The sequence below is a fragment of the Colletotrichum abscissum genome (assembly GCF_030869225.1).
Source record: "Colletotrichum abscissum strain IMI 504890 chromosome Unknown Scaffold_2.1, whole genome shotgun sequence".
Classification (NCBI taxonomy): domain Eukaryota; kingdom Fungi; phylum Ascomycota; class Sordariomycetes; order Glomerellales; family Glomerellaceae; genus Colletotrichum; species Colletotrichum abscissum.
In genome coordinates this window covers 630,187-658,115 of record NW_026850098.1, presented here as the reverse complement: position 1 = coordinate 658,115, position 27,929 = coordinate 630,187, and the positions used below count along the sequence as shown (strand labels likewise).

Here is a 27,929-nt window from a genome sequence, read left to right as displayed (position 1 = left end):
TGGAAAACTTAGGCAGCTTATGCGACCTAAGAACCTCATCTATTGTGTTGTACTGGTTCAAGTAAATTGAACTAAACGTGTGCCATGCGGAATGCATCTCGCAGTGCATGTACTTTCTGCTTGTTTTTGAACACAACAGTGCTATGGTACTCTAGAAAGAAAGTCGGTAAAATAGTCTTCCGTCGTCAAATGTGTCGTGTCTCGTGTTTTGATCAATATTGTCGTTGATGTGACCTCTCAGGGTCCATTCAAGCCACATTGACATATAGTGGAACCTGATGAGCGAATTTCACTCGCCCAGATTACCTAGTATTAAGTAGTTAGCAGAGATTGATCTGTGACGTTGAAAGTTATCCACCCCCTCTCACCCTACCGTTGATCTGGACTTCACGCGACGTGAAGTGAGACATCCTCCTAAGTTGGCCTTCAGTTTATCATCCGTTCGCGTTGATTCATGTGTGGTGACTGATACGCTGATTCAAAACCTACAGAGCTGGTAATTGACTCGGCGAAGGCAAGGTAATCGAGATATACACATTCACAAGTCAATCTATTGAATAACCCGAAGTCCTCGGCATGGCTCCTACATGTACTGTGATAGCGTTTCTAGCCAAGGGCAGGTTGTTGCTCACCCGACTCAGCATAACCCGAATTACCCCATTAAAGTAGGGGCCATCTTGACATCACTCTTCATCCCTGAACCTTATCTTGAATACTTGAAATGCCTGCATCAGGATGCTACTCTCATCCGATACAGCCGGTGGGAGCAATTCTCCTGATTCCCTGTTATGGTTGTGTCACACGCCATCGAAATGTGTGAATAATGGACCTTGTGGCTTGGTATTTCTATTGTCTTGGCAAGGTGAAGCGGGACCAGCTATTAATGGCCGTATTCCCCAGTTGAAGCGCGATATCGTAACGATGTGAGGCTCTTGGCGGTAGTATTGTCTCCTTTGAGTCATCAGCAGTCTGATGCTCAATGTTTTCACAAGTGCCGGGGCACTGCGTAGTGGCACACTAGATAGTTTAAAATCAATCGAACGGTAAGAAAACCAATCCTTGTCCAAGTCTAGCCAATGCTTGATCTGGACCAGCCTTCGTCACATGCATATAGATTACTACTTTCATGGCATGACTGCAGTCTCACATGTGCAGTTAACGATAAAGCGTATGAGACATCCGAGATATTGTATCTATTGAATTTAAACAATCAAATATGTCCTCCTCCACGGCTATGGTCCCGCCAAGTGAAATAGTCAGAAGCGCTGCTACTTCCCTGCAACTATCGCTCAGACATAGCTTCGAGGTAAAGCAGTCCTGATTACTTGGTTATCCGAACGGGCTGTCCCCTGCTTCCCGCTTCCCTTCTAATGGATAGGTCGCCATGATACCTTATTTCACGTAATGTACATAATGCTAGCATGTTGATAGCCCCCCGAAACGGCGGCTCCGAATCAAGCATCTCTCTCTTCCACTGAAAACTCCCCGTGCTTGTAGGGAAACACAAAACTGTTGTACTGATTTTGGCGAAATAGTATGACTGGTATGGAATTAATCGTGGTGTTTTTGAACCAAAGATGCGACGCAGGGCCATATTCAATGCGGCTTATTACGCCACGATGGCAAGCTTGTTGTGTCCGCTACGTAACAATGCAGGCCAAGAAGAATGGGTTAATCAGCAACGTCATGCTACTCCCGGACTATTAGCAGCTGGAAAGGCTGGGCTCAGTTTTAACTAACAATGCTATATACCTTAGGGCCAATCAACTATCTACTGCTCCCGGGGAAATAGGATTTATCAACTGACTAACAGACTTGACGGGCATTTGGCATCTCCTCCGCAGTTGCGCTAGAGGATCTACCCTATGGGCTCCGCTGACCTCTATGCGAATACCTCATCCAGTCTAGCATGTTTCAAACTCCGCAAGACTAGCGGACAGCTTGAGCGGGTCCTTGATCTCGTTTTTTCCAGATCAGAGCACGAGTTGGTCATTTTCGTGATATCCGCGTTCCAATCGGGACCAAAGCAGTACGGCAGTTTCTTCCAAATGCCGGTATTGCCAGCGACCGGAGTCGGCAGTTGATGATGAAGCATTTGCGGCGCGCCGGATCGTGCCGTTACAGCCGAAACGGATAGATTCCCGAGAAGTATTTTTGTGCTTCCAAGGCAGGGTTCAAGAGAGAAAGGTTCCTCTACACGTCTCCCGGGTAAAGCCCAATGACCCTTTTCCCTGACAACCTGTATTGAGCAGATTCAGCTTGTAGATTGACTTTGGGCCCTGATGAGAAAGACCCCTATGCAAGTGATTGACACATGATGCCGCGTTCTCTGACCCAGGCGGCTTACATATGTGTCAGCCTTCTGAAGGTCAAAAAAATCTATAATGGCATATCACAGATGACCCAGAGTGAGTGTACTGGCCGGAACGGTGGAGGTAAAAACGTTCGCATACCGATATATGAGATGTCGCCGCGTTCATGGTCTAAGTCGGCTATGTCCAAGGATGGACCTCACTTCAGAGTCATTCTTATCACGTTGATAAGTCATTCTTCATAACAATTATTTCCTCAGGAAATCCGAGGTTGTATGCTCTACCTGACGACGAGAAGGGCATGCATTCGGCCGTGCATTGCCTTATCACGATGTCGCACGGATTTAGGCCACTTCACATCATTTCGAAAGAACACGTCTGAAGAACAGAAGCAAGCCGATTTGCCACTTCCGCGCGACGGATGCATTTTCAAAAGCCAGTGGATGTATCCGATCCGATGAAAGTGCGAGAAGTTCGCCTCCTCACGGCCCCAACCGAGCATCCTGAAGCCAAAAGAAGGAGGGCGAACCATTCCCCACTGATTCGGCTCCGAAGTAGGCAAATGTTGCTCGGACAGCACGGTCAGTTTAGCAGTCTAGATGCTGCAAAGAAAAAGTCAGCGCACGGTACCGCCGACTATCAGACAGTCCGCGGACACCATTCGGCGAGTGTGCCCTAGAATGGGAAAGTCGAAAATGGCAGTGTCTGGAAACGCGTTTACGACTTTGGGACCTCGGACTGCACTCCTAACACACCCATCGTAACAACTCAACATGGCCTCATTCCTCTCGTCTAAAGCTCGATGACAGTCACTGATCAGATCTACGGTCCAAAGGGAAGAGATTTAAGGCTGACAAGAGTCATGTAAAATGGAGCCAGGACATATCCCATTCGCGGGCCTAAGCCAGTGTCATCGGGTGATCAAGGCCCGCGTCCGTTGACGTTCAATCCTGTTGCCAGTACGACGTTGTCTTTCCCGTACCTGACGGCACAAGTAACGGTACGATTCTGGGATCAACGGGAACAATAACGGAGAACACTCTGTGGCTAATCACGTACAACTTGGGCTCATCGGGTTAAGACATCATCCGAAAGCGGAACTTTGGCTGCTCATATCATAGCATAGCGTGTAATAATAGTAGAGTTTGCATCTTGCATTCAGCATGCTGTTTGAAATTTGGCGGATAGCTAAGACGAGGAAACCGACCGATAGATAGGCCAGAACGTTCTGTTATTAACACGAACTTTACGTATGCTGAAAACCCGTTTGCGATCCAATGAAAACTCTGGTACCGTACTTGATGACCACTTTACAAGAACTTCACTGTCGTCGGAAGCTTTCCGGATCTTTGCTAAAGTTACCACCACGTGGACACACGATACTGGCGCCGATTTGAAAGTAGTGTTGAGTTTGACTTCTCGTAGCTTTCGGTACGATCTCGAGTTTCACAAGATCCGCGTGGTTTTCAGTATAGGTAAGGTACTGAGGTAATTCGGTTAGATACACGACAGCTTCGGCCCCCATCATCCTCGTCATAATCCTGAGGTAGGTGGACACATCGGCGATGACAATAAGTGGGTTTCCCCGGATTGATGCGCGCGGAACCGTCTTGGCGGCTGTTAAAATGCCCGAGCAGGAGGATTTTAGCCTAAAACTCCACTTCGGGGAAGATTATGAATTCCGGGGCGAACACCTCTTCATGACCGCTGAGGGAACGGGTGTATTACTGACCACTGCCGCGGCTCATAGAAGCCAAGGTCCCACTGCAAGGGGCAGTAATTCTTTCTGTCGATTCATCATCCGCTCCATCTCAGTCAGGGTCGCCTTGGCAAAGTCCAACCGTTCACGGGGTGTCTCAGCAGAAAAGGCGGAATCGGGGGCGGATACAAGTGCGATTTGCGGGAGACGCACGTCCAGACCAAGGCTCAACTCGTGGCATCACGTCGTGCTCGGACAGTTGTAGGTCCAAAAAGGCATGTCGATGAGCCAATGAGAAATCTCCGAGTTATCAACCCCTGACCCATGAGTAGGGTTGTGCTTCAGAGACACACTTACTGTGTAGAGAGGCCAAGAGAAAGGAAGGCCTGAGTCATCCCGGTCCGCGGGACGCCGAAGCCCACGAGAGTCCGTCCCGTCGAAGACATACTTTAGCCTGGAACGATTTGGAACGGGGATGGAACATGCACACTTCTCTTTCGCTCCCACAGCGAATACTAGAGCTCGATGGCAATACACACACATGGCGAACTCTAATCGCAAAATCTTAGGGAAGATCAGGTGTTTACCATAGCGCCGCGCGCGCGCGCGTACTGGATCCAATTTGTCTCGGAGAACTCTTGATTGTTTCCCGAGTAAATCCGGATTGGAAAGAAACGTTCGCTTCCCACCCCCTCATCGCAAACGGGCTGAGTCGTTTCTATGACTCGGATTATTTTCTCCATCTGGCTGGGATAACGGTTCTTGGCACTAGGAATGCATTGTCAGATGGTCTTTTGGATTTTTTTTGGATTTGCCGCTTGACGGCTGATGTTGAGGCTAGGGTGGGTTCTCTTTTAAGCTACAGATGATCCCTGGTCTGGACCTTCTGGGCCATGACCCCTCAACATTGAACTTTTGAGGCTCTGTGGGATGGTATAACACCGAAAGACGCCCAGTAATCGTAGTCTTGATGACATCCACACGCAGCTACGAACCGTCGTCGAACCCATCAACATTGCGGAGATGAACGAGTCGGAGGAGATAGTAGATCACTACGATTCGGACAGCTCACCTTACTCGGTCCGTCCGTTGCCACCAGTTCTTCGCCATGGCCTCGCCGCAGTGGCGACGATGGGGTTTCTCTCCTTCTTCACCAGCCTGGGTTTGTTGACGTTCCTGACGTATAAACTGATCCAATGGCATCACGGCCCGCCGACACCGAAGAAGGAGGATCTCATCATCAAAGTTGAGTCGCCGAGACCGACAGACGCGGCATTCATTATTCCAAGCAATTGGACTGCGGCAACTGAAGAAGAAGCTGCAAAGAAACAGAAGGAGACATGGTGGCAAAGAGCTATCAACGAGCCGCCGAATCAGTTCCTCGTTCTTATTTTCAACCTCCTACTTGCCGATATACAACAAGCGCTGGCCTTTCTCCTCAACGTAGAGTGGCTAACTAGAAACGCCATTGAAGTCGGCACAGGCACTTGTTGGACCCAAGGATGGTTTGTGTCGACCGGCGACCTGGCGTCTTCCGTGTTCATCACGGGTATCGCGATCCACACCTACATGTCTATTGTCTCGACAAAGAAAATCCCGACGTGGGCCTTTCATACCGCAATCGTCATGATGTGGGCTTTCGTGTACGGGACCGGGATCCTTGGTGTAATCATCACAGAGAATGGGAAGAGTGAGGGCGGCCTCTACGTGAGAGCCGGCGCTTGGGTGAATCAGCCTGCTTCATGATTATCGCGGCAACAACATTAACACGCAACAGTGTTGGATCAACTCCAAATATCAGGATGTTCGCTTAACACTTCATTATCTCTGGATTTTCATTTCACTGGTTCTCACAAGTTTAATCTACTTCATAATATTTCTTCATTTACAGAAGCTGGCTCGGCAAAGCGGCGGGGTGATTCCTTGCTGTGGACACCCAGGGACTACCCCAACCCTATCAGGTTGCAGCGGATCAAGTTCAGGCACCACGTCGAGCTGCGATAACCACAGCACAATCTCGAGCACCTTCTGGCGTCCGATGTGCTTGACGACGATTCTTAGACGACTACCCGATATTCCAGATTATGCTAGGCAGCACACGTTTCTTTTGTACCCTCTCGTCTACGTTGTCTGCACCATTCCTTTAGCTGCTGGCCGTCTTGCCTCCATGACAGGGCACGATGTATCTCTGGGATACTTCTGCTTCGCGGGAGCAATGATCGCTTGCAACGGCTGGATGGATGTTATTCTCTACTCTTCAACCCGACGATCCATCGTCTTCTCATGCGAAGGGCCTCCATCACAGGAGGTTGGCTTAGAGACATTCTCATTCATGTGTGGCACGCCTCCAAAGTTCGGCAACACAACTATTGTCATGGGAGGTTCGACCTCTGAGCAAAAACGGCTGAGGCGATATAATAAGTGGTGCGAGAGAGTTGCCCGCAAGGGCCCAAAATCAGGCGGTTTGAAGGCGCTCAAAGTAGATGGCATCGAAAGTACAGAAAGCATGAAAGGAAGCATGAAAGGGTTTGGGATGGGAGAGGGTTCGGTCATGGGCATGGCGATTCAGTGCGAGACGACCACGACAGTCTCCGTTGAGGTCAACACACTAGCACCACCAACTCGGCCCAAGCTTGCGGCTAGGAAGTTGAGTGATGCAAGCAACTACAGTGCCGGCTCTTCTACAATTTGGGGAAAGGACTGAGCTTTCAGACTCGGTAGAGTCTGGCTATGTCCAGCATTTGGGCTGGAAGATGATGACGCTTATTAGACGACTACATGAGGTACACATGTACCAGCTGGCCTAGCTACAGCTCACAGGGCTATGATGATATACCCAGATATGACTTACAACTGTACAGTAAAGTGACATCAAACGTAACATTTCTTTCCGAAGCTGAAACCTGCCGTCTCCTTCTGTTTACTCAAACCTGGACCATCACCAGCCCACCAAGCACAAAATTAGTACCTAACGAATGCTGCAACCATCTCAACCGAGATCGCGGAGCTAACCGATCGAGCCGAGAAGTGAGAAGACGCGTCTACCCGCAGTAGGATTGTGACAGAAAGTAAGTCTGTAATCGCCGGCCTTGACTTCGCCGGGTCTGCCGTAAATGGGCATTCATTCAAAGTCAAAATCTTTTCTCGACAGTTGAGATGACGGCAAAATCCAAACCCATACCTCTCCGTTTGAGAAATCACTCCATCAGTAGTCTGATTTCCAATACCCCATGAATCCACCTGAGGGTAGTGGGCTAGGTATCCCGGGCGAGGCATGGTAGCTCTACCCGGGGTCAAGGATAGGCATTCACATTTGACCGCTGACAGCTGCGATGTGAAACTCTTGGCGTTTGGTAAACAGGGTAAGCTCCTCCAGTAGATTCTGACGTCAGAAATTTTAAGAATAGAGTTTTTAAGGTGTTTCGAGATGTGGTAGTCTAGCTCCGGTCTCGTTCTCGTTGAGCCAAACGTGACGGACACGTGGACATCGGACTATCGCAGGCCGCGACATCGCCGAGGGAACAAAGGAATTAGTCCAGTTTTTGATATCGTAAGGGAAAATTACTGGGCCAATGTCCAAGTGGAGGACCTAAGTCATTTGAAGAAGTTTAGTGCATCAAAATAGTATTCCACCGGCAAGACAAGACTACTATTCACTCACAGATCACCTCAAGAAAGACTGCAGCACAGGAGCCGCTCTTTAGTAGCCGCGACCTGTGTAAGTTGCGACTGCCTTGCACACTTTCGATACTCTGAAATCAATTTGCCCTGGATCCAGAACCAGACAACCCAAACACATTGTATAGCAGATCTATTGACAAAGATCTTGGTGGCTGCTGCATGTTTCCAGGGGTCTCGGCGTCTGGATGCGATTGGAAGCTCAACCAAGGAGGTTGGACGGTCAGGCCGCATCTGAACCATCACGCGATTAGTCCCCAATACAGACTGGTTGAACTCATGTGGGAGCCGGGTCTCCACGTGGATCACACGCCCGCTAGTTCTTGGCTAGAGGCAGTCACACCCTCAAGTGTGTCTTTTTAGTGTAGGTAAAAGGTCTTTACGGAGTGCAGAGTCTGTGGGCTGAAGTTTGACCGCCGAAGCTTGGGTCGTACGGAGCACACAGAACCACTCGCTGAGTGCGGATGATTAACAAGCCTCCTTGGCAAAAAGCTCCGCCCCGAAGCTTACAAGAAGAGTCACAATGATGTGACTCTGCGTAGTAGTCATACTAGCAACTGAAGTTTTGTAACCACATCTGTAGGCTAAATTTGTCTTACACTCAAAAGTGTAACAGATGAGCATACGGATTGGGTATGTAGTGGAAACGTAACAACAACTCCAGTAACTCTACTGCTGTTGCTTTGTCTGGAACTCTACTCCGCCCTTCTCATCTAGCATCTCTTCTGCCACAACATTGACTCGGCCCATCTGAGCATCTCTACCATCGAAGAGCAGCGCAATCTGTTCCAAGCTAGGTCCCTTGGTCTAGGAAACGTTGATAAGCAGTTCTTTCTAATCATCGATCGAGAGCTTACCTCAGGGAAAAACAAGTATACGACAATGAACTGGACAATAATCCAGCCAACATAGAAGAAGTAAAACTTCCAGGACATTGCTGCAATGCCGAGAGGATTAACGTAGGTATTGAAGGCTCCACAAATACCCGCTACAAGAGAAAACATGGCCATGCCCTTGGCGCGGATGGTGTAGGGAAGGATTTCGACAACTAAAGGGACACGGCGCGTCAGCGTTTCAAAGCCTAACCGTCCATTTGGGGCTCTAGGCTTTGACTTACTGTAGAGCATTTGTGCGCCCGTCCAGCCTAGATTATGCACACCGCTGTAGAGGTAGATGAACGCCACGGTTGTGTAACTTGCGTGACGGTTCCCTGTCTCGACGTAGGCGCCGGACGTGGCCGTGATGACTGCGAATACCACCCACATTCCGGCCATACTTGTCAGCATGAGGGGCCGGCGGCCGACACGCGCCGGAAGGAAGGCGAAGGCAAAGGAACATGCGAAACTGAACATCTGAGATGTTGCGGTAATCAACGTTGTCTCGATCTGCTTGGTGATGCCTGCGCTTTTGAGCATGCTGAAATGTATCATGCTATATTAGCTCCATTCTCAGAACACAGAAGTCAACTATTCTGTAGAGACGGACCTTCCTAGGTAATATGATACCAACCCATTCCCGGACCACTGCTTGCATATCCCGCACCAGATGATGATGAACGATCGCCACCGGTTGCCTGGGGTTGCGAAAAGAGCCTTGAGGTGGAAGGGGTTCTTGTTCTGCGTGATTTCCGCCTCGATAGTCTCTTTGATCTCGGCGTATTCGTGCTGGACGACTGCATCGTCGGCATCCCCTGCACCGTGGTACTTTGTCAGGATATCAAGCGCTGTCTGCTCCTTGCCCTTGCTGCAAAGCCATCGAGGCGATCTAGAAGTTGTGGCTCAGCTACAGCTTCGAGTCAAGTACGGATTCTTGGCAAACTTACTCCGGCAAGAAGAAGAGTCCGCATAGCACCATCGCCGATGGAAACGCCTGAATCAGTGTCGGCGTTCTCCACGCCCTAGGGATGGTAAAGAACTATCAGTCAGTGCACATGTTTCTCGGGCCTCGCGTGGAAATTTTCCCCGATGAGTAAAAGCATACCATGAATCCGAAATTCGGAAACTTCCAAAGGCTACCCAGGCGGCCAAGATGGCCCCAACGCTGTATGTCGTGCTGCTCAATGCCGTCGCCGTCGCCCGGTGGGATGGGTACGCCAGCTCCGTCATCAAGACCGTCGAAACGGAAGAGCACATGACTCCTCCCATGCCAAGAAGAATTCGGCCAGCGATGAAGGCTCCGTGACTCACTGTCGCTGCGCAAATTGCTGCACCTACGATGCAAAGGCCGGAACCCGTGGCGATTGCGATGCGTCGGCCGAGGCGATCTGCGACAAGGGGAATGAGGATGACTCCTAGGATGTTCCCGATCCAGTACGATGCGCTCATGGCACCTAGAAGACTTGCTCGGGGGTGGTCAAAGTCTGACCTCTTTCCTATCAGCATGTCGAAAAGTGCACGCCGTGAGGACTCAGAGAAGTGATGCGCGACTGACCATCTTGCCATTGGTTAATCTGTTGGAGGTTGTTGATCAAAGATCCGTCGAAACCATGAGCAACATCACCAAATAGAAGGAAGAAGAGACCAAAATTGAGGGGGCGAAGTCCGGGATCTTTTAGCCACGATGTTGTCTTGGTGTTAAGAGGCGTCGTCGACTCTAGGGCCTGACGGTTGTCGCTATTCTTCAATCTAGAGTTCCAGCCCATTATTTCGATTCTCCAGACGATTCGAGTTCTCACCGTTGCTCACATGCGATCAAACGGAGATTGCGAAAAACGGACTTCGTCTCTATTGATATCAAAAGACTCAATGGCTTCATATTGGTACAGGTTTCATCGCTACGAGCTGTTCGCTATCACGTTGATTGCTTGGCTGTCAATCTTTCTCTTGGCCTCTTGCTCTATTCCTTGGTTCGCGGGTATCGGTTGGTTGGCAAAATCGACTTGGATTTTGCCAACGCGGAGAAATAAGCTGTGAAAAGATCGCAATTGCGGGGATGCCATGGCTGAATAACCTCTTTTTCGTCCAAATCAGGCATCATCCATGGCTTATTGGAGTGCGGGGCGTTGTATCGGCGCATCGGTGGTCGGGGGAAGATCCGGGGTTCACAGTCGTATCGGCTCAGCGGGCGATTCATCGCGCGGGGAACCGTCCATCCTCCTCCACTCGGCTCAGTTTCCCCCGAACCTAACCGGAGGGACCCCGCGTACGTCACTGTGATAGATTATGAAAGTGATGGAGGGGGCACTTCCTCATACGAGTCTTTGATCTGTAGTGTTGCATGTGCTGAACGGCATCCAAGGTTTTGAATTTGCATACACTTGGCAAGGTTCTCAGAAGCGACATGGGTTCTCAGTTGAAGTTCCTCGCCAAGTCCGAGTTGGCCCTGGATGCGCGGCGAGAGCATCGGATCAACGCCAACTCTTTCCAGCAAGATGCCTTAACGACCTTTAATGGATGGCAGTATACCTGCTTTTACACTCACAAAGATGCAACAAGCAGCGTCCTTTTCGTCAGCCTTGCCCGGCGACCCATCCGCGACTCACTAGGCAGCTGGGAGACGTTGACGTTTGAGGACTACGAGCAGACGGCGGATGATGGGCACAACACTATCTCGATAGGAGTCTGTGCTGGAGATGGCACTATCCATGTCTCCTTCGACCACCATTGTGATCCGTAAGCCGTCCCACAGAGATCGTCTCTATTGCATGGAGCTTGGCTGATGACTCTGACTTTGTGCAGCCTGCGCTACCGCATGTCAATACCAGGCGTGGCGACAAAGCCGGAAGCTCACGAGTGGAAGACCTCACTTTTCAGTCCTACTCACAATCAGCTCCCGGGATACACACGCACAGGCCAGTTGGGAGTCGAGAAACTCTTCTTGGAGACGACATACCCACGCTTCATCCGCATCGACGATGACCTTCTTCTGAGTTATCGCATTGGGATGTATGTAAATGGAAATTGTGTGCAGCAACGAGCTTGAGACTGACCGAGATGCAGTGCGGGAGCGGGCTCCGATCACTTATTCAAGTACAGCAGCAAGGACCAGTCATATTCCTATGTCGGACAATTCCTTACCGGCGTCAATAACAACCCGTACATCAACGGCATCTCATATGCCAACGGGTGCATTCATGTATCTGGCACGTATCGCGGTTTTGTATGGTACGAAGGTGTGGATGACCCAGAGGCGCGGACGCACACTGTCCAAGCTGGACCGAATGGACCAGAAAACAACCACAATGTGCGTGGAACCCATCCTACCAGAGGACGAGTCTTGTGCAGAGCTCGACTGACTTTCGGTTTAGCTATTCTATGTGAACAGCGACGACGGCGGAAAAACATTCAACAACACAAAGGGCGAAAGGCTAGCGAACCTCGAAGTAGGCGAGACCGTATACCCCGACAGCGAAGGACTCATTGTCTTCGACATCCCAATGAACAACGGCATCCTAAACCAGGAGGCGCAAGCGGCAGATGACGAAGGCGGGTTCCACGTCCTGAACCGAGAAAACGAAGTCTGGATACACTATTACCGCAGCCCAGAGGGGCGATGGAGCCGCCACGCGTTGCCCGCGGACCTGCAGCCGACGCGGACTGGAGCGCGCGGGGATGTCATTGCTTTGCCGGGCAAGAAGACCGTCGTCTTTGCGCTTCCGGGGAATCGAGACGATAAGCTCACCGTTCTCGGCGCCAGGTTGCCCACTCAGGCTCAGACAGAGGCTGCGGATGAGGAGGTCCCGCTGGAATACCGCACGCTTTGGCAAGCGGATGGGTTCTCCGGAGAGCCGCAGGTCGAGGCGTTTGAATCTGGGTCGCAGCAGGTGGTTTCGATTTACACACGAACCGAGGAAAAGGAAAGAAAAGTGGTGGTGCTGGACTTTGCTTTGGAGAAGGACTTGTGATTTTCCACCATATTCTCCCAACCTATCAGGTTCTACTATTGTCAATAGGTAATCAAAACAAATCACAAACTGGGCCAATTCAAGTAACGGGAAATCGCATGAAATTTGTGCTGCTTGATTGTGTCTCTGAAACCGACAATCTAGACGCAACATGACGTTGGGTTGCACAGGCGAAAGAAGGAAACACCTGAAAAGTTGGGCGCCGTTTGCCCCGAAAGCGCAAACGGGCGAGGCGGTGTACTTTATTGGACTGAAGAAAGCAAACATGGTGGGCCAGCGCGCGATAGTACCTGCGTGGGTGAGACAATGGAGGAGATCGTCATGTCCGAGATCTCTCTTTATCTGCGCCAGGATAGTCAATAATATTGAGTCGAAATCTTTTTCTCCCAACTTGCAAGTTGCGGAGACTCTACAATGGGAGGCAGCCGGGAGGTATCTGGTGGCAACGTAATAGGGTGCTTCCCCCATGATTGAGCGTCGGACTCACCAACAAGTCCACCCGTATGTCGTGCTTGAAGAGACGCACATGAATGGGATACGGCACAGGCGAGGCGAGCTTGAAATCATGACCCAATGGCTGTGTTCCACGACCGATGGGCTTCCAATTCTCGGGCCAGGAATCTCATACCCCTCAACTTCGACTGCAGTGGCAGTGCAGGCTGCCGTCCCCCGGCTTGGGAACAAATCGAAGAGAAGAACGAACAAAACCATCCGATCCTTGTCTTGCGCGGCTTGTTCGCTGGCCAGCCACCGGGAGTTTCAGAGACTCTGATAGGCCGCGGGTGGTGGGTTGCGCATCCCGCTCCCTCTCTTACTCCTCTCCGAGTCTCTTCTCCTATCAGCCACGGGCAACCCCCGGCACTCGTCCGGGATTTTGCTTTTTGAGCCCCGTTCCGCCAATGCCGCGCTACTGTGCCTGACCTCGTGTTGGTGACCCGACAAGGCCAGGCTCGGGACCAATTATAGCGCACGAGTAGCCAGTCAAATCCCCTGGCAGCCCTAAGGTCCTCCTCGCTTAGGCTGGTTTGTTGGTTTGTATGGCTTTCCCAAGTGGAAAACACGCGCTCTCTAGTCCCGAGGTCCCCTGTTCCTGTTGTCTGTTGCGGATGTTGCCTGACACTTTTTGGCGAGGCGTTCGTGGACAGCCCCAACGGCCGAATCACCACAGAGACAGTTGTCCAGCCATCCTTTTCGAACGTTCAGTACCCTGGCTCTGGAATAGTGATCCCACCCCGATAGGCATGCCTACCACCTTGCTCTCTGCCCATGTTCGCTGCTTGGAGTTGGAGAGTCCCTTGACGAGTCCCGCATCCGAACTTTCTTTCCTCGCTTCTCATGCCAAGGGTGGCAGGCATGGCGTGCAGAAGAATCACCTGCAGGCCTTTTTTTTCCTGCGGGATACGGTGAGCGAATGCCGTGTTCCTGGCGTTCCTGCGCAATCATGGGACTAGCAACGTCTTGCGTCCTGAGCTGCCGGCGTGGGTTATTGTCCTCTTGGGCAGCTGCATGTTTTAAATAGAATACCGCCTTTTTTCGGCCGGCTTGCTATTCGTAGTTGTTACTGAGAGAGAAGAGGTAGGCTTGGCTTGCTACGTGTATATACAAAGCCTTCCGGTTCCCCCGCGAGCGATCGTCGCACATAGATTTTGAAGCGGTCAAGAATTTGCGCACTCATCCCACTTATTCTCGCCCGTCCACACAGTCGTTTTCATGGACGTACCACGTTCGCTCTAACAACTAGAATATTAATTCTGTCACTCGCTATATCGCAACGGCGTACCGTCATTTAAACAACCAGCACACAACATGATTATCCCTCTACTCAATACGAGATCCGGCGCAAAGACCGAATCCGATCCCGTAGCTGCCGACTTCACCGCCGGACCGACCACCGGCGGCGGCCCTAGCCAACAAACTCTCATCATCGTCTCCACAATCCTCGGCTCCGCGTTTCTCCTCGTCATCGCCATCGCAGTCTACTGCACGATAACTCGTCGCCGTCGCAAGAGGGAATTCGCAGAAGAGTACAAAAATGCTTGTCTACGGGACCCAGATCTCACGTGGGAGGAGTACACCCGACGAACAAAACTCACGCAATCACGCATTATGCTGGCCGAGGAGGAGTTGAGGGACACGATCATCCGCAAGTCGCTACAGAATAGGTCATCCGTCACCGTCACACCCGTCGCCGGCTTCACCGCCGCCACCCCGGACACACCCACCGAGCCCGTCTCACCACCCGCCAGGACACGATCTAGGACGTGGCATGGGCGCAGCAGATCCAAGACGAGCATCGACGCGGAGGAAGGCGAAGGATTACTCATGTCTCTTCGAGGCGACTGGACCGAGCACGAAGCGCGCGTCGAGAGGACGTGGCAGCTTCTTCACAAGAAGTACCCCACGAGGCGGGTGACGCTACCGGTGGAAGAGGAGTCTGGCGGTCCGATACGGCCGCCTACGATCCGGTTGAAGACGCCGCCATTGCTTTCGCATCCCATGTTCCGGGGTTGGAATGCGGAGAACACGGTGAAGCACTCGAGTTTACCGACTTTACCGACTGAGTTGGAGAAGATGAGGCCCGCACAAATTTGATGGAGTAATGTATCAGGAGTAATGTTCATGTCTATAATGTCTATGACGTATTAACGAATAATGGAATTGGCCCGGAGTTGGTCCAAGGTGGCGTTTGGTCACGGTATATATGGAGGGTCTAGGTGACTGAGATATCAACAGAACTAGGCGGTAGACTACAAGATTTGAGATCTTGAAAATTCAATCGCAACATTTATGGAACGGTCTCTGAGAACGAAACGATTGAACTGATGCATTATTCCGAATATCGATCATCGAATCGACAGTCATTATTCTGTGGAAGTAGAAGCAACAAACCGATGCTAGGAATTAAAGCCCCATTGATGGCCTAGTGGTAAGGATCGCGAACGCTATTACCACCTAGTCAAAAGACAGGCCTAGTCATAGTCCCGGCTTTGGACAAGGACTGCTGCCGTAAGAAAGTGCCAGTAATAGGGTCATGATGCCCCTCACTGCGGCAAATACGATTGAAAATCAGCAGAAGGTTCGAGGTTCGAGAAAATTGTATTCGTATTCCCACTCACGGACTAGGGGTCTTCCGAATTCGAAGACATCGATCACATTTGAGTTCTGGCACTAGCAGTGACCATCAGAGGTCCTGCCAGATCACTCACCCCCACGCTGATCAATTCCGGCAAGACCCCGTGAAAGCTTCCATTGGTAGCAAGTCCTCTTTCCGTAGGATCAGCTAGCTGAAAGTCAAACTCGCGCAGCAAGGTGCTGGTCAGCTTGTAGATGTTGGATTGTGCCAACGTCTTGCCAAGACACTGGCGACCACCCAGGCCGAAATGCATCAGGTAACGGGCGCGCGCAGCTGTCTCTGGTTGATCCCACCTTGACGGGTCGAAGACGCCGTGGTCGTCGCCCCATACTTGCGGATTGTGATGGAATGCGTGGTTGCACACTGCCACGGATGTCTATGACTCACAATATTAGCTCGATGAATTCACCACTGTGAGTAGCTCGTTAGGCAGAGTAAGTTTCTTTAGGCGAAGTCTAAAGAACATTAGTTCGATCTTACCCCTTGTTTGATGTGACGGCCCGCGACTATGATTCCTTCGGGAGCTGTCACACGTCTCGCCAGCGGCATCGTGAAGACAGGGGTTATACGATAGTTCTCCTTGACACATGTCCGAAGGAATGGTAGGGAGCTTTCTACTTCTGTGATTGAGTAGGCATCTTTCCCGTTGTCTAGAGAAGTCAGGTTCTCGTCCACTTCCTGTACACACTTGCTAAGTGCCTCTGGGTTGTGTAGCAAGTTCCAAAAGAGAAGCGTCGTGGTCGCGCTGGTTGTGTGCGTTCCGGCAATGCTATGAGATGGAGTCAGCATGAGCCGTTTGTGCAAACTCCGGCGTGTCTGAAGTTGGACCTACATCATTCCGAATGCCTCGGCCTCCAGATCAACTCTTGCAATCTTCTCTCCTGTGTCGGGATGTCGAGCTAAGATGAGACTGGTCAAAATGTCTTTCCTCTGCACCTTACCCTTGTTCTCGTCTTCTTCAACCTCCGCCACTCGTCTATGAACACACTCAGCCGCTAGCCCTGCACACTTGGCCCGTCCCGCGAACAAATTCTGCAGACCGGCGCTAGGTATTCGTGGTAGCCATTGCTTGAGGGTTTGCGTCATGGCCGGCCACGCTCCCAAAGTCGAGCCCAGAAGCGTATGTGGGATGACGGGCGGTACACGAGACTCGTCGCCAGAGGCCTGGACCCCAAAGGAGCGACTAAAAGCTAGCTCGCCTAACACGTCAATGGTGTAGAAGTGCAGGAGCTTCTTGAGATCAAAAGCCTCTCCGGTCTTTGCGAATCGTGCGATCTTATCACGCAGGATCTTGATGTTCTGGTCCAAGTACTGTTCCATGCCCTTCACGCTGGTGATGGAGAAGCTGTGTGACATGTGGCGTCGCCTGATTGAGTGTAGCTAAGTACACATTAGTCCAAAGCTTGTTGATTGTATAGAGGCGTTTCATCCGTACCTCTGTGGATCTCATGCCAAAGATATTTGGGGTCTTGGAGCCGAAGGCATCGTAGTACTCCGTCTTTGGCATCCGCTGGCCACCCTTCTGATACACCAGAGGGACGACCTCTTCGGCAGTGATGCTCAACTTGTCCGGTCCATATCTGACGAACTCACCGTACTTCTCGTGAAGCTCGGTCAAGTTGTACGGTTGCTTTAAAGACAGGAACTGATTGACCTGCCACAGATCCGTGACAGATGCCCAGAATGGGCCTGGATAGCCAGCTAAGGGGTGGAGGAATCTCTGATAGGCAACATAGATCACGGCGCTAGTTACCACGAGACCCAAAAGGAATCCTGAAAAGGTAATCTGAACATAGTCTGAATCAAGTATGGAGGATCTCATCTTGTACTCAGCGTGCCCAATCGTGATCTTGTAATTTGCGATGAAAATGATTGAAAACGGGTGTGAGGAAGTTGTGCTTATGATGTAGCTCCGGCCCCGCGTTGACGGAGGATAAATACCGTCCGAACCGCATCTGCCGAACTCTCCCCGCACCAATACTCCCGATCAATCCGAAACTCGCGGAGGGAGAGCACTCACTGAAAGCCTTACAATTGAGTGAGTCCAAAGTCGGGGTAGGTTGATGAGGGGAAGACAAGGATATTGCTTCAAAGATCGAGCATAGACCCATGCTTCGCTAGTTCTGGTCGACGGGTAAAGGAGGCGGCTTCTCCTTGCTAGCTGAGTATTGTCAACTAAAGCAGTGTTTGGTCTATACTAAATCCATCTGTAAGTTGAAACTACCTTATGAAAATTCCCAACACCATGCACGCTCATATCTGTCAGTAATGTGGTTGTCGTTGAGCAATACCCACATTTGACCAACATTGAACGTTAAGTTTAGCTAGCATTGAACAGCGTTTCGATCACGGGAGGAAAAGGATAAACTTCCCACCCCAAATCAAACCCGACAACTCAATGCGACTCGTTCCATCATACCACTGCATATTGACCTTGGGTTGAAAGTGAAGCTCTCAAAATTCCAAAAATGAAACCGACCTACGTAGGGATCGAACCTACAATCTTCACAGTATGACTAGGAAGCCGAAATGTGACGCGATGCCATTTCGCCAGCAGGCCTGGTCGATGGAATTTCGGCTGAAACGGACGCTCATATACCCCATCTAACCGACGAGCTTGGACCAGTCCAGTCCCTGGATCTCTGAAGACAGCTGCATGTAAGTGGGCTAGCGAGCAGTTGGGGCTTCATAGCTGTAACCTTGTCATGTAAGTTAGGTACGATGATGCAGCACCTCTAAAAGAAGAAAGAGACTAATCGTTGAGGCTGGCAATCTCCTTGGAGTATCGGCGAAGGAGCGAGATCTACACCGGCAGTGCGCATGCGGGTGTAAGACAAATCATGCGGACCGCTCCGTGTGCCGACGGACACCCGCTGACTGCCGCTTTTCGGTTGGTGCTGAAGCCTGCCGGCATGCCGTCGTCTCCGTTCCGCATCGCAGAACATGAGAATGGTATTTGTCTAAGTGCATCCGAGTCTAGCAATGTTATTTTCATAAGTAAAGTAAGCCCTGGGTATTCTTACATGTCTTAAAAAGTCTCCCGCTGTTCTCTTTACCTTGGCTCAGGCGTGTGTTTCTCCAACTCTCCAGATTCTAATCTCGTCAAATCACCACCACCATCTCTTTTCTAACTGCCACAATGACGAGCATCCGCAAGGTCATCATCTCGCAGTACGGCGACGTCGACGTGATCAAAGTAGTCACAGATGTCTGCCCTCCACCGTCCCCCGGCGAAATCCAAATCGCCACAGAATACTCAGGCTTCTCCGGCGCAGACGTCAACATGCGCAAGGGCATCTACCCCTTCATGAAGAAAGCGCCCCTCACACCAGGCTACTGCCTCGTCGGCACCGTCCGGGCTCTCGGCGAAGGCTCCAAGAACTTTCAAATAGGCGACGTCGTTGCCGTCCTGACCAAATACGACTCCGAGGCGGAGCTCGTCAACCAGCCGGAGAAGTACTGCATCCGCGTGCCCGACGGCGTGGATCACCGCCAGGCGACGGCGCTCATTTGCGACTGGAATACCGCGTACGGCATGGTGATGCACTCGGCGAGGGTGTCCAAGGGCCAGCGGGTGTTTGTGCACGGGATGAGCGGCGCGGTGGGGTTCGCGCTCATGAAGCTTGCGCAGCTGCAGGGGGCCACGGTCTACGGTACCGCAAGCCAGCGGAACCACATTGACGTTCGGCGCGAGGGCGGTATCCCGTTCGTATACAGCGACAAGAACTGGATGAAGGAGATGAACGCCCTGGGCGGCGCGCATGCCGTGTTTGACCCGCTTGGGTTTGAGAGCTTTGACGAGAGCTACTCCATTCTCGCGGAGGACGGCACGCTTGTTGGGTTCGGGAATAACAAGGCTTCGCTGAACGAGGGCGCGCCTCCTCGGAACCCGACGGGTGCGCTGTTGAAGCTGTTCGCGAGAAACTTGAACTTGTTGACCAAGAGGAGCACGACTTTCTACGCTTTGAACAGGGACTCTGCAACATATGTGCCTAATGTCACGGCGTTATTGGATATGTTGAGGACGGGGACGATTACCGTGCCAATCAAGTGTGTTTGGGACATGGAGGATATCCAGACTGCGCATCGGCAATGGGGTGGTGGAAGTGGTGTTGGATCTTTGTTGATCAAGGTAGCCAAGAACTAGGGTCTGGCAAGAGGTTATCAGGAGATCTTGTTTTTGTTCACGACTCGGAGTGTGTTTTTGATATTGGGGAGTTTGGGTAGAATCTACAGCCGTAGGTGCGTAAATGACCTCGTTCTTACAAAAATTGTGTCTACTTTTATCGGAGAGACCCGTAGAAGCAATTTGATGGGATGGATACTTCTGTACTATGAAAACCATCATGAAGCTTCTCAAAATGGAAATATTCGCCTACATTCGCAACCTTCCGTTGGGAGAAGGTTTCGGCGCACCCACGTAGTGCCCGGCCCTCCACTATCCGGATTTCGGCCCCGCCATCTTGGTTTACGTTCGACTGATGTCGCAATTCAAAACAGTCAAGATAGGCAAGATCCGATGGAGCCGGTGTTGGATTTATAATAGAAGTTCTGGTATTTGTAGAAGGCTCTTGAAGGGAAAAACTAAAGCGAACATTGAAGGTCTGAGATCATCATCTTCAAATGCACTGGTTCTCGGGAAGAACTTCCGAGGTCTGCCAGATTGCAGCCAATGTATTATGACATCCGCATAGCTTACTCTAATCCCCACGTTACGATGTCCAGGAACAAGGCTGCTTGGCTCACACGTGCAAAGACCTATCCACTCAAGGTCGACGATGCCCCATTCCCGACTGCCGGACCCGGTGAGGTTGTCATCAAAAACGTCGTGACTGCTCTGGTAAGCAATATGTCTCACTTACGTCTATTGCTACTCAGGATCTTTCTCTAACATCCTAGCAATAGAATCCTGCCGAATGGAAGATCCAGTAGGTAATCCGTAAGATTCAAATTAGGATAATGATACCTGACATGGCTCAGAGATATGGGCATCATTGTGCAGAATTATCCCACCATTCTTGGAGCAGACGTAGCAGGCTTCATCGAAGAGGTTGGCGACGGCGTGACGCATGTCAAGAGAGGACAGCGGGTCATAGGGTGCGCCATCATCCCCTGTCTATAAATGGGTTGCCCCCGGCGAGACTAACCTACCTAAATCATTTGTCTACTGTCAGTCAATCTTCACTAACACCATGGGTAGGTACTGTACCGGGCTAGGCAAGCAGAACCACGAATTTGGAACATTTCAGCTCTACAGTAAAGCAGACGCGAACCTCATATCACCCATCCCAGATGACATGAGCTTCGAAAGCGCCTCAGCCCTACCTCTCGCCATCGCAACAGCCGCGGTAGGACTCTACAAGAAGCAGCATCTCGGCCTACCCCTGCCATCTCTCAACACTCGCCGAACGGGCAAGACGATCCTCATATGGGGCGGCGCATCGTCCGTAGGAGGCACGGCAGTGCAGTTGGCCGTCGCATCAGGGCTCAGAGTCGTTACCACGGCTTCACAGCGCAGCTTTGACAAGGTATTGGAGCTGGGCGCCGAGGTGGTTCTGGATTACCACTCTGATACTCTTGTCCACGACGCGCTGAAGGCGTTGTCTGGGGCAGATCTTGTCGGCGTGTACGACGCGATCTCGGGCCCAGAGTCGTTGAGCCCCATTGGTGCTATCTTGGATCAAATTGGGCGACGCAGGGTCACTGTTGTGTTACCAACGGAGGGCGACTATGGGAAGAACGTGGAGATAAGCATGAGTAAGTTGGCTCCGAATGCCATGGTGAACGAATGCTGATCTTTTTGCAGTGACTGCCTATCAGATAACACAGGATCCAGAGGAAGTGCAGAATCCCGTGTGGAGAGACTTTGTCCCTGGTGCTCTTAGGAATGGCCAGCTGAAGCCGAAGCCGGACGCCGAGGTCGTTGGCAAGGGACTCGAGTCGATCCAAGCGGGACTTGATGTGTTGAAGAAGGGCGTATCTGCGAAGAAGTTGGTGATTCAGCTCTGAGACTACTCACATGCAAAAGTAGTTATTGGCCTGTTCTTGTTTTTCTTATCTGCATGAAGAGCTTTGGCGGCCACAAGCAGCTTCATGCAAGATGCAATTGAGTTGATCTCATCTTTCTCCCCTGAAACATGAAGGTTGGCACTAGTGCAAAGGCATGAAATTGTTCAGAGGAAAGAAACATGTATCCCTTTGAATTCCTGGTTTCACATGGGAATAAGCAACGCAGAAGATGAATCAGTTGTTGTTCCGATCTGCTTTTGTTGTGGATGAAAAGAGACCTTGATGACTTTCCTCATCGTGCTCACCTTGATTGCCGCCCTCGGTGAGGGTCAGGTGAACAGGTGTGTCAGATGGGAATAGCGACGGCGGGATTGGCTCGGTCGACGCCGATCTTGAAGACAAGCTATGAAAACAAGTGGAGACGGAGCGGAGGGACGGACTTCGGGGTGGGAGATGATCCATGTCATCAGTACATGGCACGTGCCTGCACCAGATGCAGCCAATTGTGGAGGGGGAGCCATGCGTGCTTGCCCCGCCATGGAGCCATTCCGCATGTCGCAGCTGCAGCAGGCAGGCAGCTCCCACTTTGGTGCTTTCCCATGCTGACAGTCAGGTTCCAAGTGCAGGCGCACTTTCTCCGAAGCAGCCGGCACACCGCACACCGTCAGACGATGACATACCACCGCAGTACGTACCGTGAACCCCTCCATCCTCCAGATTCGGCCCAAAACTAAGGCCAAGGCCGTGAGCTGGCTGCGCTCGGCCGATGCTGCAGACTCAAACCAGTTACCAGACCAGACCAGACAAGACACCGGACCATGTCTCTACCGCAACTCTGAGTCTGTACTGTGTAGATTCTTTCCCTGCTGTTCGTTGTGTTACCTCATGCCCTCCTCCACTTTGAGCAGGGTACATACTCCTTTGACGCCTCACCAAGCCTGTTCGAATAGCTTCAAAGGCAACACTCTGCCGACCATTTACCGCCTCATACCCTCGTACGCGACCTTACCTTGCTCGACCTAACTATCTGGCCATCCCTACCCCTACCTAACTCTGCTGGCCGAACCACAGCTTGACACCTTCAACCGCGATGACGCCGTATGCATAGCAGCTTCAAACTCCTACAAGGCACCCAAGCTCACCTAAACCGTCCTACGAACATCGACACTCCTACCCTCGACTTCCTTTTCTTCCAGCCTACATGCTGACGAACTTCGAACCTTTCTCCGTTGCCCTGCCCTCTCGGTGGCACTGATCGACCGTCTCCTCCCCCGACCCTCCGACCCCGCCGCGCCAGGCATCACCCTGGCTGTCGACTGTCCAGCTGCTCGTCTCACATGCTAGGTCGCACGCGACGTCACGGCCAACTCTTTCACCACCGCGCAACGAAGGTCTCCTCCCTTAGAAGCCCTGAAGTGATATCCCATACGTTTCGGGTGGTTTCCATCCTTCCAACGCCATCCTCATGCCTCTTGAATCTCCCCTTCGAGGCTACGACCGAACGAATAATCCCATAACCGCCATCATGGCGACCGACGTCCACAAAACCGATGCGAAAGGCGATGCGAAGAGCGATATCAAGGTTCCTGCGCCAGCTTCCAACGCGGGCTTGGTCAGAAAACCAAGCGATCCTCATCCGGCTGGTCGCGTCAAACACAGCCTAGTAGTGCAGGTCCTTCGGGGCTTCTCGTTCGGCGTTTACTTTGCTGCTTGTTGCCTTGCGTACGTTCCCCACAGAGCTGCTTGGTCAACCTTTGCGACAGCGTTTTTCTAACATGTTTCGCGCGCAGCATCATCACGACCCAAATCTTGGGCGTTCCACTATACTGGGCGAATCGCGACATGTTCTACTCCTACATGGCGCTCACAAAGCAGTCCTTTGGCCTGACTATCACCGCCATGACCCATATTTGGAGCAGTACTACCATCAGAATAAGCGGCGATGCGTCGATGAACGGGCAGATCCAGAAGACGGCGGACGGAAGGGTCCAGTTCAACTTTCCAGAGCGTGTGGTGCTCATCGCGAACCATCAGGTACGATGCACCTTGTCTTTACCACAGTTGCGATGTGGAATATGGGGATACTGACGGTGCTGGTTAGATCTACACCGATTGGCTCTACCTATGGTGGGTGGCCTACGCGAACTCTCCGAGCATGCATGGCCACATCTACATCATTCTCAAGGAATCTCTCAAGTACATCCCCGGAGTTGGCGCCGGCATGATGTTCTACGGCTTCATCTTCATGTCGCGCAAGATGTCGACCGACCAGCCGCGACTCGCGCACCGACTTCAGAAGCTGAAGAAGCAACATGTTGGCGCCAACGGGAACAAGTATCTCGATCCCATGTGGCTCTTACTCTTCCCCGAGGGTACGAACTTGTCCACCAACGGTCGCAGGAAATCGGCGGCTTGGGCCAAGAAGAACGACCTTAAGGATCCCGAACACGTCCTGCTGCCCCGGAGCACAGGCACGTTCTTCTGCTTGAACGAGCTGAAAGGTTCGCTCGACTACGTTTACGACTGCACAGTCGCGTACGAAGGAGTTCCGTAAGTGAAGGCTTCTCCACGCATTCGTTTGCAACATTTTACGCGACACGTACTGACAGCATTCCAGCCGTGGCAAGTTCGGCGACCAGTTCTTCACTCTCACTAGCACCTACTTCCAAGGTCGCCCCCCCAAGTCGGTCAACTTCCACTGGCGTCGCTTCCGCCTCGCCGATATCCCTCTGGACGACGCCAAAGTTTTTGACACTTGGCTGCGCGAGCGGTGGTACGAGAAGGACGCCATCATGGAAGAGTACCTGTCCACGGGACGCTTCCCTGCGAGCCAGGACCTCAAGGGTGGCTTCGTCGAGACGGAGGTCCGCTTGAAGAGCTGGATCGAACTCGGACAGATCTTTGTCGTGCTCGGCATTGCCGGCCTCGTTTTGCGCATTGTCGCCAACTCTATCACTAGATTCGCTTCGGTTCTCTAGAGCAGAGGAGCATAGCTGCCTCAAAAGACCCGAAGAATCAGTCCGTGTTTGGGGCTATCTTCTGTTCATTGGCGATTGGTTACAGGTACATGAGCTGCGGCAAGGTTATCATCAGAAAGGCTGTGACTTACGGTAGCGATTGAACTTTGGGGCATGGGAGCTTCGGCTTGAGTTTGACGGCGTCCTTGGAGTATCCGGCGTTGAGCTCTTCAGATTCCTTCTTTGATACGAGATACAAGCTACAGTGCATCATCTCCATCAGCCTTTACCCTCATTGTGATCGTTGTCCCTTTCCATCCACATCTTTTGGTAAACTCGAAAGACTGATGCTGGAGGGCGGATTTGCGCTGGGGCAGATATCTTAGCTTTTGGTTAGTACGTGTTTAGGTCTGCTTGGTCCTTTGCTTTACTGAAGTGGTGCGATAGGCCATGTCGGTCGCCATACTCATAGCGCTACGCGGCACCTTCATGCCCGATCTACGACGTACCCCTCCAATATGTACGATGGGAGCAGTTATCTTGGCATCTTTCGCCGTAAAAAGTCGATGAGGCGGAGTCTTGTGCTTGGGTCGGTCTGACAACAAATATGAGAACTATTTGTTGATAATTTGCGGTGGGTTTGAGAAGCTCGAGATGTCCACCAGCCTTAAGGGACTCGTGGGTACGGAGAGGCTCCCTCTTGAAGCTGGGCTAGGCGCGCTCGGTCTATCATAATAGGGTCTTGTTCAGTTGGATTCAAGGTACCATGAGACGAACATCATGTATCGGACGGTGACGGCCTTCTTGTGCATGTGATATGGGTGGCACACGAGGATGATGAGGTAGGCGGTTGGAAACCTACGTTTGGATATTAGGCCGTTGATCTCTTTCAATACACCCTAGGCAGAATACATAGTACTAGATGATCAGACTTTTCAATGACTGTTGGGGAAGAGTGTCTGAGCGCGAGGCAATGCGTCTCTCTAGGTATCTGGTAAGTTCATAATGAAGCCGTGCTATCGGTCGGGAATTTCGAGGCTGATGGACTGGAGGGCTGTAACCTGCTGGTGAATGCTATTTCAGACGGAACCAAGGCCGTTCCGGCGTACCCATGCCTCTAGCAGTCAAGTTAATAGTCCGAATGTTACCTCGCTCAGTGAAAGGTGCGGTCTGTAGCTTGAAGTAGTGGAAGCTGTAAAGGGGGCCTCATTAGGCCTGCCTGCACATCACTCACTTGTAAAGAGCTGGCCTGTTCCGTGGGCAGTGATGGCAATGCCTTCCCGTCGGGCTAAAGAGAACAATGCCATGTTGCTCACGAATGATACCTGTCAAACATCCTGATCTTCAGCTTGGTTATACAGAAGTAGCTAGGCCCTACCCAAGTGACCTTTCCTAAGTACTGCTCAAGTTACATGGGCCTCTTATTTCACGAAGTCGCTGGTCGAGGTACACTCAAAGAAGTTTCTGGAGGACACCATGCCAGCGAATACTTTAACGAGTACACCTACGAGCTTTCATTTGCTGAGTCTCAATAGCTTGGCAGCTGATCAATGATCTGTGATGATTATGGGTGATAGATTCGTTGAGATGACGGCCCAACAAGTGTCAGGGGTCTCGATGCTACCTAGGCTCCATGGAGGGACTTGAGGCATAAGCCTGATGGCCTACTGACTGCGGCTGTTAACCATGCCGCTTGGACACTGAGTCCTTGATAATGGGTCAATTTTTGCGGAGGGAAGTGCATACTTTACTGAAGTCTCACGCCCACACCGTCCCGCGTCGGCATGTGGGCAACGGCGGCAAGACGCACCCTGGCCTGAATGGAAGCCTCTTCCAACACCAACCTGGTGGTATTCACGGACCTTGTCCGTGAATACAACAATTCTCCGACTCACACTTCGGGTGCCCTTACATGTAAATACATCTTCTGGGGACTTGCAGGCTGGACCTCACAGTACCTGGTTGCCTCAGACCAAACACACAATAGCAGGCTGGGCTCTTGGTTTCAGTTGGCAGGCCTACGCTGCCCACTCAGCAGGTCAGACCTTCGCAGGAAGCCCAAGGTGACCACGATACGTCCAGCCTGAGTATGGACGCACATCAAATATGACGCTCCCGTGCCGTCAAAGTCGGTCTGCCCCCGTGGGCGGTAATGAAAGGGCTGCATGACTCGACTTTCTCGGTGAGATCTTGCCGATCTGGGAAGTATTTTAACGAAACCTGTGGGTTTTTGACATGGGGCAACTACCGAGAGGGACTTTGAGTCTGAATGGAGATAGCAGATCATAGACTGGTGGGGAAGCCGGACATGAGCCGTCACTCTTGATGCGGACAGTGGATGGATGTGGCTGGAGGCACGTGGACTTGATCAGGAATTGTAAGGTGATTTGCTACTTTCACGGCAGGCAATTGAAGTCATTATGGTTTCCGTATCATTTGCACTGTTGATTCGCAGCATTTCCCCAAAAATGATGTTGTCAATCACTCTAGTCCACTTCCTGTTTCCTACGCTGTAAAGTATAGTCCCCCGTCCTCAAGGAACCCTACGACTTGAGGTAGTTCGAACATCACGCGAGGCCTTTGTCCTGATACCTCTTGCCAGCCTCTTCCTGTCCGTCATATTTCATCATTCCTTGCCTGTCTCTCGTGTTGCATCGTTTTGTGAACTGAGGGGAGATGACTGAGAATTCGCCCGTCTTGGCCGAGGACCGCCGCTGTGTTGGGCCGTCTTCAGTCTTTTGTACTCGGCGACTATTCTGATGAAAGTTTGCTGCGGTATTGAAATGTCCTCTTCTAGTTCGATGACGATATTTTGGCCGTCTTGAAACATGTACACCCCTGGCCGTTCGCGAAGCTCCTGTTTGACTGCTGGGTATAGGCGGCTTAGCGCATTCTCCTCGTCTTCGGTCAGTCTTCGATACTCGCGTTGAGTGTTGCTCATGTTTCTGTGATTCCGTGATTGGACGAAGGACGGTTGTTCTGGAGTTGAGATCGAAGTGGCGGGCTGTTTTGGGAAATGGCATTTGCATCCACCGAAATGCCGTGTACTTTCGGCTTCATTTATTCATTTCCTGGCCCTGAATTGAAGATCTCCCTCATGATAGATGGTAGCTTATTGCGATGTTCTCGCGAGTCAACTTGCGAACGGGCACTTTTCAGCTCTCGAGCAATGTTGAAGATTGCAAATAAGCAACATTCCTCGTTCAGCGAATGCCAGTGAAGGATGCGAGTTCAGACAAAACCGGTGAACAAGCGTCAGAACTTACGGTCAATCCGCCGGGCGATGCTGGTTCGAGAC

At 51.5% G+C, this 27,929-nt stretch overlaps 9 protein-coding genes across 9 annotated transcripts; 6 read left to right on the top strand and 3 right to left on the bottom strand.

Moving 5' to 3' along the window:
* Positions 1 to 5,142: 5,142 nt before the first annotated feature.
* On the top strand, positions 5,143 to 6,715 carry CABS01_00921 (uncharacterized protein; the record flags this gene model as incomplete). The annotated part of the gene is made up of 2 exons (XM_060534302.1): positions 5,143 to 5,736; positions 5,789 to 6,715. The coding sequence occupies 2 exons, from the start codon at positions 5,143 to 5,145 to the stop codon at positions 6,713 to 6,715; spliced, it is 1,521 nt and encodes a 506-aa protein (XP_060401380.1).
* Positions 6,716 to 8,358: 1,643 nt separating this feature from the next.
* On the bottom strand, positions 8,359 to 10,330 carry CABS01_00920 (sugar transporter; the record flags this gene model as incomplete). The annotated part of the gene is made up of 7 exons (XM_060534301.1): positions 8,359 to 8,496; positions 8,547 to 8,737; positions 8,807 to 9,105; positions 9,175 to 9,453; positions 9,512 to 9,586; positions 9,670 to 10,060; positions 10,120 to 10,330. 7 exons carry the CDS (start codon positions 10,328 to 10,330, stop codon positions 8,359 to 8,361), a joined length of 1,584 nt encoding a protein of 527 aa, XP_060401379.1.
* A 638-nt stretch (positions 10,331 to 10,968) lies between these two features.
* On the top strand, positions 10,969 to 12,532 carry CABS01_00919 (uncharacterized protein; the record flags this gene model as incomplete). The annotated part of the gene is made up of 4 exons (XM_060534300.1): positions 10,969 to 11,300; positions 11,367 to 11,573; positions 11,628 to 11,871; positions 11,936 to 12,532. 4 exons carry the CDS (start codon positions 10,969 to 10,971, stop codon positions 12,530 to 12,532), a joined length of 1,380 nt encoding a protein of 459 aa, XP_060401378.1.
* Positions 12,533 to 14,338: 1,806 nt separating this feature from the next.
* Positions 14,339 to 15,124, top strand: CABS01_00918 (uncharacterized protein; the record flags this gene model as incomplete). Its single annotated transcript, XM_060534299.1, has 1 exon — positions 14,339 to 15,124. The coding sequence occupies one exon, from the start codon at positions 14,339 to 14,341 to the stop codon at positions 15,122 to 15,124; it is 786 nt and encodes a 261-aa protein (XP_060401377.1).
* A 557-nt stretch (positions 15,125 to 15,681) lies between these two features.
* CABS01_00917 (isotrichodermin C-15 hydroxylase) lies at positions 15,682 to 17,487 on the bottom strand (the record flags this gene model as incomplete). The annotated part of the gene is made up of 4 exons (XM_060534298.1): positions 15,682 to 16,041; positions 16,146 to 16,434; positions 16,498 to 17,045; positions 17,101 to 17,487. The coding sequence occupies 4 exons, from the start codon at positions 17,485 to 17,487 to the stop codon at positions 15,682 to 15,684; spliced, it is 1,584 nt and encodes a 527-aa protein (XP_060401376.1).
* Positions 17,488 to 18,804: 1,317 nt separating this feature from the next.
* CABS01_00916 (zinc-binding dehydrogenase) lies at positions 18,805 to 19,812 on the top strand (the record flags this gene model as incomplete). Its single annotated transcript, XM_060534297.1, has 1 exon — positions 18,805 to 19,812. One exon carries the CDS (start codon positions 18,805 to 18,807, stop codon positions 19,810 to 19,812), a length of 1,008 nt encoding a protein of 335 aa, XP_060401375.1.
* Positions 19,813 to 20,382: 570 nt separating this feature from the next.
* Positions 20,383 to 21,674, top strand: CABS01_00915 (uncharacterized protein; the record flags this gene model as incomplete). Its single annotated transcript, XM_060534296.1, has 5 exons — positions 20,383 to 20,505; positions 20,571 to 20,593; positions 20,646 to 20,762; positions 20,866 to 21,422; positions 21,472 to 21,674. 5 exons carry the CDS (start codon positions 20,383 to 20,385, stop codon positions 21,672 to 21,674), a joined length of 1,023 nt encoding a protein of 340 aa, XP_060401374.1.
* Positions 21,675 to 23,139: 1,465 nt separating this feature from the next.
* Positions 23,140 to 24,652, top strand: CABS01_00914 (acyltransferase; the record flags this gene model as incomplete). Its single annotated transcript, XM_060534295.1, has 4 exons — positions 23,140 to 23,396; positions 23,465 to 23,708; positions 23,776 to 24,224; positions 24,292 to 24,652. 4 exons carry the CDS (start codon positions 23,140 to 23,142, stop codon positions 24,650 to 24,652), a joined length of 1,311 nt encoding a protein of 436 aa, XP_060401373.1.
* A 2,605-nt stretch (positions 24,653 to 27,257) lies between these two features.
* CABS01_00913 (uncharacterized protein) lies at positions 27,258 to 27,572 on the bottom strand (the record flags this gene model as incomplete). The annotated part of the gene is made up of 1 exon (XM_060534294.1): positions 27,258 to 27,572. One exon carries the CDS (start codon positions 27,570 to 27,572, stop codon positions 27,258 to 27,260), a length of 315 nt encoding a protein of 104 aa, XP_060401372.1.
* Between the last annotated feature and the right edge of the window lie 357 nt (positions 27,573 to 27,929).